Consider the following 10,098-nt stretch of genomic DNA (forward strand, 5'->3'; position numbering starts at 1 on the left):
ATATATATATATATATATATACTTTACATATATATATACATATATTTATATAGTATATACATATATATAATTAAAATATTTTATAATTACATTTATATATAGTTGAAAACCTTCAAGTAAGTCTGACCTCATATAGCTGTGTCTTTCCCACTGAGAGCTGCCTGAAACTAGCCTAATACCCTGCATTCCACTTCTTTCCTGATCTACCCTTCTGTGTGGGAGGTCTTGAAATGAATTCTCAGTAACTATCTACACTGTTCATGGAAATTAAAAACCAGTGGATTTTCTATCCACTGGTTTTTCTTTTCACTGGCAGGCACCCTACCACTAAATCCTTAGTGTTTTTCTCCTTAGAGTTTTAGTTATTTAATGTAAATCGTGGAAAGAGTTTTTCCCTGCCATGTGTACTTTTGGCAACCTGTTTATAACTCCAGACCACGCACTGCTTACTGTCCGTGCTCAGCGTCTGGTCCTGCATTCCCTACAGCGTATGTCTTTGACAGCACGCGGGGAGCCCAAAGAGCCGACTCCTCCTGTGCTTGCTCCTTCATAGCTCTGTGCCAATGCTGTCCTTGCAGGTGAGTGGAGACTGTATTGTGTGCGAGGAGAGGTGCCCATGGAAGGGAACTTGCTAGAAGTGGCCTGTCACTGCAGCAGCCTGAGGTCCAGGACTTCCATGATTGTTCTCAATATAAACAAGGCCCTCATCTACCTGTGGCACGGGTGCAAAGCACAAGGCCATACGAAGGAGGTTGGAAGGACTGCAGCAAATAAGATCAAGGAAGAGTGAGTGTTGCTCCGCACCAAGTGGGTCCCAGAGGGATGCGGACGGGCGGGCAGAGACAGGGCAGGACCCCAACAAGGGGTCCCCATATGTTTAAAGGGACTCCAGGGACCTCTGAAACTACAGCCAGGGCTGACATAAGTCCAGAGAATCTGCAGCTCCACGGAAGCCTCCAATCTGCAGGCTTTTCCAGCTTTCTGAGGACATGCCTGCCTCTGTGAATAGCATCATTGAGCCAGGCACCGTGGTGGATCCTTGTAGCCCCAGCTTCCTAGAAGGCTGAGGGAAGAGGAACAGGCTAGCCCAAGAGTTTAGGGCTAGCCTGGGTTATATAGTAAAATTTCATCTGCGGGGGGATTAAGGGGGGAGACAGCAACAACAAGGTAGATGTCCTCAGCAAGCATATTTACACTTTGGCTTCTTCTATAAGTGCCCCCTGCTTCTGAGCATTCTGTTTGCAGCCTATGCTGTTCAAGAGGCCCATGCACATGTCTTGGAGGAGTCTCAGTATGTGTGACTGGGATGACAGAAAGGGCAAAAGTAAAGAAGAAACTGGGGACTACAACATGTCCTATCTTTAGGGAGCCCGGCTGCGGGGCAGCAGATGGCAGTGAGTTCTCGGACCCCAGGCCAGCAGTCCTGGGACCACACTGCTTGGGTTTTTCTCTTGGGCCCTTCCTGATGGGCAAGGTCCTCAGGAGGAGCAGCATAGCCAGTGGGGGCCCTGCCGCTGTGTCTCTGCTGTCACCAGCAGCCTGGACAGCCTCAATTCCTTCCTAAACACGAAGTGTTCCATCACATACCAGCAAAGGGCAGCTCGAGTCAGCCCTTTCTGTGGGCGTTGAAATGGAACAGTGGGATCCGCTTTCCTCCCCACTCCTCTGAAGGACAGTGCTGGGTCATAAGGGCAAAGAGAAGGAAGACAAGTGACCTCCCAGCAGGCAGGCACGTGAAACTGGACTCTGTGGATGGTGGAGGGGGTGGGGTTTAAAAAGATGCTGCACAAGAGATCCAATAGCATTCATGCCCCAAATGGCTTTTTACTTGGGCCATTAAGAAAAAAACAAACTGATGATGAATTCATTCACTTACTTATTTCTTAAACACTTACTGAACAACTTCTTGGTGCCAAAGAAGGGACCCGGGAGTCAGCAGTGAACAAACTCATCTGTCTTTCTCCTCATGCAGTTTATGTTCTAGTAGCAGAGGACAATAAGGAGAGACACAGTGCATTAGATATAAGAGTGAACATTGTCTCCATGGCATGCACAGCTCTAGATTCTTCCCTGGAGCAAAGTGGCTCCTCTTCCTCCAGCACGAATGCTGGGAGAACTTTTACAGAGTAACTGTTTGTTCATCAGTGAGAACTGCTTTCTTTAGTTAGAGAGTGAAGTCATCTGTGGGTTTGGTCTGGAATAGCTTCACCCTGCGGACACTTCCCAGGTTTCAATAAACCTCCATCATGTCTCCCCGCACAGATGTCCCCTGGAAGCAGGCTTGCACAGCAGCAGCAATGTGACAATACATGAGTGCGATGAAGGATCCGAGCCCCTGGGATTCTGGGATGCTCTGGGGAGGAGGGACAGGAAGGCCTATGACTGCATGCTTCAAGGTAAGTAACTCCACAGTCCTTAGCGTCCATTCTCTCAGCTCACCCACAGACTTGCTCACGAGACATTTACTAAGGAATGGCATGGTTCACCCAGCAAAGGGTGTGCTGCGCGAACATGTAGATTAAAGTCGATTCCCCAGAACACATGTAAAAATGTTTGGTATGGTATTGTACCCTTGAACTCCTAAAACCTAGGGAGAGGAGCAGGAGAGTTCCTGGGACTTTATCTCCAGTCTAACTGGGTAGCTCCGGCTCCTCGTGAGTGCATTCACGTGTACATGTATACCATATACACCCTGCCTCCTACACACACATCTAGAAAGATTTACTGAGTATATGCTGTGTACAGCACACAGTGAATAAAGTAGGTCTCCCAGAGGATGTCTTCTAAAAAGGAAGCTAAGCCACACTCTGTATATGACTTATTTTTTTTGTGAATAAAAATGTTGTGTCATCAAAGATTGTGAGCACGGAAAAGAGAAGCTCATTCCCACCAGGACAGCACAGCCCTGTGGGAAGACGGAGTTGGCACAGTGCCTGTAGGCTGGTATGACTTGACAAAAAATAAAGAAGGGAAGTCGGAGCTATCAGCAACATGACAAGCTATTGGGTTTGGCCATTATCCACAGTAAAGGAAGCAATGGGAACCCCAGGGAGACAGTATGTCCCCACCAGATCAGGAGGGCTTGAACAGCAAGCCCTGAGCCACATAGAGACACCCAGTTCTTAGCAGTCAGGACTGGATGGGAGACTTCGAAGGCAGTGGCTGATGCTCAGTGCCTACCAGGAGATGTTTTATGAGGCATGAGAATGTGACAGTTACCATCCGCTTGTGGACTTGGAACCTGGGACTCAAAGCTGTGCAGGAGAGGCCATTGCTGAGTGGCCGTCTGCTGAAAGTGGCAGGCAGGAAAGGGATTGTGGGACCCCTTCATTTAGATCTCAGCCTTTCAAGACTCATAGATCCCTGTGAGAAGAAGAACACAGTCCTTGCAAAGGACAGAGTGAGATGTGTGTACAGTGTAGGCATAATTTGGGGACTGTATTTCTATGACCTGGGAGCTAATTTATAAGCATTTGTTGCCATTTGCAAGGCAGTAGGAAAAGACAGATCATACAAGACAGAGAACTAGATAGTGGATGCCACGGAGATCAGGGATAAGGAAGCAAGAGTGCACCAGAGGTCAGACCAGCTAGTAGGGTGTGTGAGGGCCAAGTGGGGAGCCCTGTCCCTAAACCATAAGCCTTTCTGAATTTTGTAAGATTGAGATATCTTAGGGATGGGACCCAAATCTAAACACCAAACTCCTTTGTTTCATATATTGACTTCAGGATAGCTGTCCTCATCCACCAGAGTGAAGTTCAGGGGCGTGTCTTTCCTTAAAATATACATTATTAAAATCATAAAAATCACAAAACATACTTTCTTCTGTTAACCATCTCAGATGAGCTTCAGCTGTCCAGCAACTCACATGTCTCAGAGACAACCAGAACCCATGTGTTCCTGTGTTTTCCACCCATTTCTCAATAAAAGGGCAATCAGGGTGACCATCCTGAAAGCCACCCACTCCGTATAATTGCCTCAGTGCCCCTTGCAGCCATTGAGATGTTGGTGACCATAGTACATTGTAATGTATTCCACTCTACCTACCCTGCCTCCACAGCTGGGGAAGCAATGGCCCAGGTTTTCTCTATGGTACAATAGTGTGGTTGGTATACCCTTAAAATTAATTATTTATCCATAATTAAGGTGAATTTCTAGACATGAGACTCCTCTATCAACCAGTGTCCCCTAGAACATTGTCCCCATCTTTCTTTCTTAGCAGAAATTATTAAAAGGGAACATTTCCCAACACTCATAAACCGAGCACAGTAACCTGGAGAAAGCACTGTTTCTGTTTGATAGTAGCTTGGAATGCTGGGGTGATCTTTTATGCTTTGTGTGTGTGTGTGTGTTCTGTGCACATATCTACACACACACACACACACACACACACACGGGGGGGGGGGGGCGGCTAGTCACTGCTCATTGGTAGAGTGCTTGCCTAGCAGGCCAGAAACCTGTGTCTAATACCCAACACTACAAAAATAACTAAAACTGACTTCCAAGAACGAGGATATATAAACCAAATCCTGCTGCTTTCCCTCCAGTCCTTTGAGATGTTTCATGTTTTACCTTCAGTCTATCTGAAGTTGGTCCATATGGCGTCCTTAGCTTTGTTCTCTTTTCTTTGGAAGATCCTGGAAGTTTTAACTTCGCGCCCCGCCTGTTCATCCTCAGCAGCTCCTCCGGGGACTTCTCAGCGACAGAGTTCGTGTACCCTGCGCGAGCGCCCTCTGCCGTCAGCTCCATGCCTTTCCTGCAGGAGGATCTGTACAGTGCACCACAGCCAGGTAAGCCCTGCAGGGAGCGTGGTCGCTTCGGGGAAGCCGTTCTTTCTCTTTTGTTGCAAGCAGTTCCTATCTGCCAAGTATACTATGAACAGACTTGCTTAGGGCATCTCTTTTTATCCACCTACCACAAAAGAAAACAAGAAAATCAGCCACGTAACTTTGTGTTAGGAACTGAACTCAGTTACTTCCTACATCCAAGAGCCAGCTGATAGCACCACGTGACATCCTTACCATTCTCCCAGCCTTCCCTCCAGCTTTCTGCTTCATGGTCCCTTGTGAGCTGCCCTCGCTCCAGCTCGCATGTTTGTATTCAAAACCAAAGAAACAAGAAAGGGGGAATTTCTTACATCCCTCTAGCTTAAGTAAAGGTTTCTGCTTTATCCCATTGGCCAGAAGATGTCATGTGGCCACTCCAGCTACAAAGGGTCCTGGGAAAACACGTGGCTAAAGAAAGGGACATGGACAAGCTCTCAGCAGAGCTAAGGTTGCAGACTTGGTCTCCCAGTTCCAAGATCAGAAGTGTTCCCACCAAGCCATACCTTAAATACTCAAACCTATGTGAAGGAAATGAGCTCTGTAGACCCTCCTACCTTCCTGCCAATCAAGCCCATGAGCTCATAGTTGTCCAGAGCCTGGAGCCTTATTTTACAGTAGTTGCTCTACCACTAGCTCAGACCTTGGCAGATGCATACACCATACTATGGGCAGCAGCCTCAAGTATCTCAAAGAGAAGGCTACTCCCTGCCCTCGCACTCCTGAACTTGTTAACAATCTCTGGCTTTTAAAGCAATCCCAAAATGCACCTCAAGAGGGATCTTGGGGCCACTGAGATGGCAAGTTGGAGAGCATTTGCCACTGAAAGCAAGAGTTAGGCAGAGGCTTAAAGATGAGGAAGGGCCAGGAGGATTCTGTTCAAAGTTCACGTCCCTGTAAAAGAACCATCACTGCTCAGAGCATCATGGGGCTTGAGGGCAAGCTATATGTGAGCTCTATGGAGACCAGAGATGGCTAACAGCAGAACCCTGAACATTTGAGAAGCAATCTGTGGATGAGCTAGGACAGGGAAGGAAGTCAAGAGGCCTTTCTTGGGTCACTTCCTTAGACTGCTAGGGACCTTCAGAGTTTAAGCTCAGGAATGAGTGTGTGGGGACCTCTGACCCATCAGAGGACCTTGGCGAGAGGACTGTGGGCACAGCTGGTAGAGCATCAGTGCTTCTGCTGGGCAATGAAGAGTCCCTCATGGCCCGGTTCTGCTCTTACCTCACAGCTCTCTTCCTCGTTGACAACCATCACGAGGTGTACCTCTGGCAAGGCTGGTGGCCCACTGAAAACAAGATAACCGGTTCTGCCCGCATTCGCTGGGCTTCGGACCGGAAGAGCGCCATGGAGACGGTCCTGCAGTACTGCCGAGGTAAGGGCAGGAGAGGGGTGGGAAGCCACCACAGGCCTAGCCATGTCCCTTCTGAGATGCCCGCAGCCTTGAGAAGGCTCCAGCACTCCCACTTAAACTGCTAGAAGACTATCAATCTTAGGATCAGTACATTCTCTGTTACTAGAACAAAGGAGAGTCCACATTCCCTTTCAAATGACAGTGCTACCAACAAGTATATTGTGGAACCACCTGCACTGGCGCTACTCTGAACAAGGGAGTAAGTGGCTAAGTGACCTCCATGGCACCGTTCTCTCTTCAGGCAGTGCCAGCGTTAGAGAAGAGAAATGTGCCCAAACTGGCTAAAAGCCAATGCCAGCCTTTCTTTTGGTATTGTATCCAGTGATGACAACAACAGCCGAAACATAGTTTCTTAGCTAGCATCCCCATGGAATCCGGCCTTTTACAGAACGTGGGTGCAGGTACCTTATGTCTGGTCTGCATATTGATAGTTTACTGGCTCTCCTAATGCACTGGAGTGTGTGCACTTGACTCTTCCACGGAAAGCTCTTTGTGAGCAGCCTCTCGAATCCCACCAAATGCTTACGGTGCCTGGAAGATACTGCGGTTACCTGTCACCTGCTCTCGAAGGTTGTCATCCAGGGAAATGAAAGAGAAGCAGACATATCTGGTGGGAGTTTCCAGACAGCCTTCTTCCCCTGAGGTTCAGAAACATCTTGCCAGGTTCTGAGGTGATGGGGTAGCCACCTTTCAGACAAACAGCACCCATGTGTTGTTATGAGTAACTCGTGATCCACATTCTAAACATGGAAGTCAAGAGTTCTGAAGGAAAATGGGAGGAGCCTGAGAAAAAGCAGGGCAGACTCCTTGGGTCCACTGACATGTGCATTCTTTGTCCCCACAGGAAAGAATCTGAAAAGGCCACCCCCCAAGTCTTACCTTATCCATGCTGGTCTAGAGCCCCTGACGTTCACCAACATGTTCCCCAGCTGGGAGCACAGAGAAGACATTGCTGAGATCACAGAGACGGTGAGCTCAGGGCTTTAAGAAGTGTAGGCATTGCAGCTGCCTTGCTCAGGGCTCCAAGAACTGCAGGCATTGCAGCTGCCTTGCTCAGGGCTCCAAGACCTGCAGGCATTGCAGCTGCCTTGCTCAGTCTAAGCCCAAGACAGAGATTGTCCTGGTATCTCTGCTCATCGGGCATGGCAGGGGATGGGGGGACAGTGCATAATGGTGAGCAAGCTCATAATTAAGGCTCACTGTACACTACCCTGGCAAGGCCACAGCACATCTGATTTCTCAGTTAATTACCAGGACGGCACATCAGTGTTCATCTTACTATTGTCTCCATTTTACCAGTGTAGGAGCTGAGGCATAGAACACTTGCCTGGAATCTCTGATTCCCAGGTACAGGCACGTGGGCTCAGCACCACACCCACTTCTCCCCTGAGATTCATCCCCATAGCTTGAACTTGAACTTGAACTCGTTTATGCACCATCCAGCTGCCCAAAGGGAGGCAGCCCTCCCCAGACCCAAGTCTAAGGGATAAAGATGGTTTTCCCAGAATCTCTCTCTCTCTCCCCCTACTGTGTGTGTGTCCATCTGTCGGTCTGTGTGTGACTGTGTGTGTATGTAACCCAGGGCCTTATGCATTCTAGGCACAGACCCCCACGCTCAGCCACCCCTCACCCTTACCTTCTTTGTGTCTCATTGTGGATTAAGAAATGGATCCCAGCGGAAGGGGAAAGAGCATGATTTCTTCTGAACCTAATTATGTTCAAACAAATTCCACTATGTATAAGCATCTAGTGATTCGACTGCAGGTCCAATAATCTTCCTCCGTCGTCCATTCATGGGTAATCTGAGTCCCTAAAAATTCATTCATTCATTCATTCATTCATTCATTCATTCACTACCGGAAGCAGTTCAGAAACAGGCTTGATTTGAAACTTAGTACAGGAGAAAAGCTATGACGGGTAGGAGGTCTGGACATCCAGAGCCCCCACTTATAGTGGAGTGACACCTTACTCGGACCTCCCCAGGCCATAGGCAGGGCAGAGCTGGGAGTCTGAGTGCACTGCAGTGATAGCACTTGTCCGCTCAAATGTTCTGTGCTCCATCTCCAGGATACTGAAGTTTCCAACCAGATCACCCTGGTGGAAGACGTCTTAGCCAAGCTCTGCAAAACCATCTATCCACTGGCAGATCTGCTTGCCAGGCCACTCCCAGAGGGGGTAGACCCTCTAAAGCTTGAGATTTATCTCACAGATGAGGACTTCGAGGTGAGTGACCCTTGTGTGGGGTGGTGAGGACACACTGGGAGGGAGAGCATCCTCTCACTCAGTCACTAGCTGGGCATCTCTCCATCTCTTCTAGTTTGCACTCGACATGACCAGAGATGAATTCAATGCACTGCCCACCTGGAAGCAAGTGAACCTAAAAAAAGCGAAGGGCCTGTTCTGAGGGTGAGAGGGCGGAGCCACAGAGGGGGAAGGGCCTGTTCTGAGGGTGAGAGGGCGGAGCCACAGAGGGGAAGGGCCTGTTCTGAGGGTGAGAGGGCGGAGCCACAAAGGGGTCGCTGCCACTAGACCAGAAAATGGATGGAGATATATCTTTGGACTAGTATTTTTTCTGTCAAAGAAGAAAGTATTTTTGAATCAGAGTTTTTCCAAACCTGATCTTATTAACTCTACAGCCTGTCCTGGAGTTGCGCATTCTGTAAATGTATAGAACTCTTCGGATTGTTCTTTTCCACAGTTCAGGAGAACTGAAAAGAAAAGCGTCTCTTCCGTTCGCCTCAGCCAAGTGCTGCCTCAGTGGCCGCTGCAGCCCGACCCTCCTGTTCCGGCTCAGCGGTGCCTTTTTAAAAGCAATTCTCTTTATAAAGTGTTATTTTGATAGTTTGTGAATCCTAAATATATATATATATATTTATATAAACACCTATAAATCAACTATGTATTTAACAAAGCAATATGTATTCATTCACTTGCAACTGTTTTCTTTGATGTCAAAACAATGTTCCCAGGTAGAGGGCTGTCTGGGCCGCTTCTGTTGAGTTAAGCCTGCCACCAGTCTGGCCTGTGCGCAGGAGTGCCTCCTTCAGCCGTAGCTCTGGCTTGTGCTGAGTTCTGCTTCCGGTGCTAAGGTGAACAAAGACTTTGTACTCCTGGTGTGAACTCTGAAGAATCAGCCTTCCTACCTTAATGTCTGCCCAGAAATGTACAGTGCCTTGTTCTGTGTACAGTTTCTATACAGAAACGCTTGTTCTGCTTTTTTGAAGCTGGTTTGGAACATTAGCCACAGTTTTATTCTCAGTAGAAATAAAAACATCTCAATTTCTCATACCCACTGTAAACATTACACATGTCATTTTGTGACAGAGGATCCAAAAATAAAATTTCAGAGTAATCACAATTCATTGATCCGTTCGCATTGAATTCCAAACCTGTTCCTTTGTAGGGGGAAAAACTATGTAAGCTGTCAACTGAGCACCAACTTCGGAGACTCTGGATTTCAGCGTAGGGCAGGGTGTAAGCTTAAATACACTAAGCAGGCATTTGTCCCATACATTTGCTCTAAACACTACACATGTTCTTAATACCACAGCTGCATCTATACTCATTTTAAGGTCTCAGTGCCTTTTCTCCAAGTATGAGTTGATGTGTAAGGTGTTAAAGTATAAACTATGGGGTTAGGGTAAATGGCTCAGTGGGGAATACTTGCTTGGCATGTGTGAGGCTTGGGTTCAATGCTCAGCACTGCTAGAAACTGAAAAAAAGACAAAACCATGAGTTGAACCTGCGCTGCGGATGTACTTTGAGTTGTTACAACTCTGCCCGTCACCAACTGCTTAGTCTAGTTTAACATGTCCGTTAACTTTATAGTCCTCTCCCATGCCCTACTGTGGGACTGTA

The 10,098-nt window shown here is 47.7% G+C and overlaps 1 protein-coding gene across 22 annotated transcripts in view; it reads left to right on the forward strand.

Annotated features, from left to right (window-relative positions):
- Positions 1 to 9,598, forward strand: part of Svil (supervillin) — a 202,556-nt gene extending 192,958 nt beyond the window's left edge. For 20 of the 22 annotated variants that reach the window (XM_031364880.1, XM_031364879.1, XM_031364885.1 and 17 more), the window contains 7 exons: positions 579 to 786; positions 2,263 to 2,396; positions 4,635 to 4,790; positions 6,058 to 6,201; positions 7,085 to 7,209; positions 8,308 to 8,463; positions 8,558 to 9,598. In XM_031364880.1, the coding sequence (XP_031220740.1) occupies positions 579 to 786; positions 2,263 to 2,396; positions 4,635 to 4,790; positions 6,058 to 6,201; positions 7,085 to 7,209; positions 8,308 to 8,463; positions 8,558 to 8,644 (1,010 nt within the window). In that variant the 3' untranslated portion in view covers positions 8,645 to 9,598. The remainder of the gene's footprint in view (positions 1 to 578; positions 787 to 2,262; positions 2,397 to 4,634; positions 4,791 to 6,057; positions 6,202 to 7,084; positions 7,210 to 8,307; positions 8,464 to 8,557) is intronic. The other 2 variants (XM_031364877.1, XM_031364882.1) reach the window with 2 other exon arrangements.
- The last annotated feature ends 500 nt before the right edge of the window (positions 9,599 to 10,098 follow it).

This window comes from Mastomys coucha, unplaced genomic scaffold (genome assembly GCF_008632895.1).
Source record: "Mastomys coucha isolate ucsf_1 unplaced genomic scaffold, UCSF_Mcou_1 pScaffold13, whole genome shotgun sequence".
NCBI classification, from domain to species: Eukaryota; Metazoa; Chordata; class Mammalia; order Rodentia; family Muridae; genus Mastomys; species Mastomys coucha.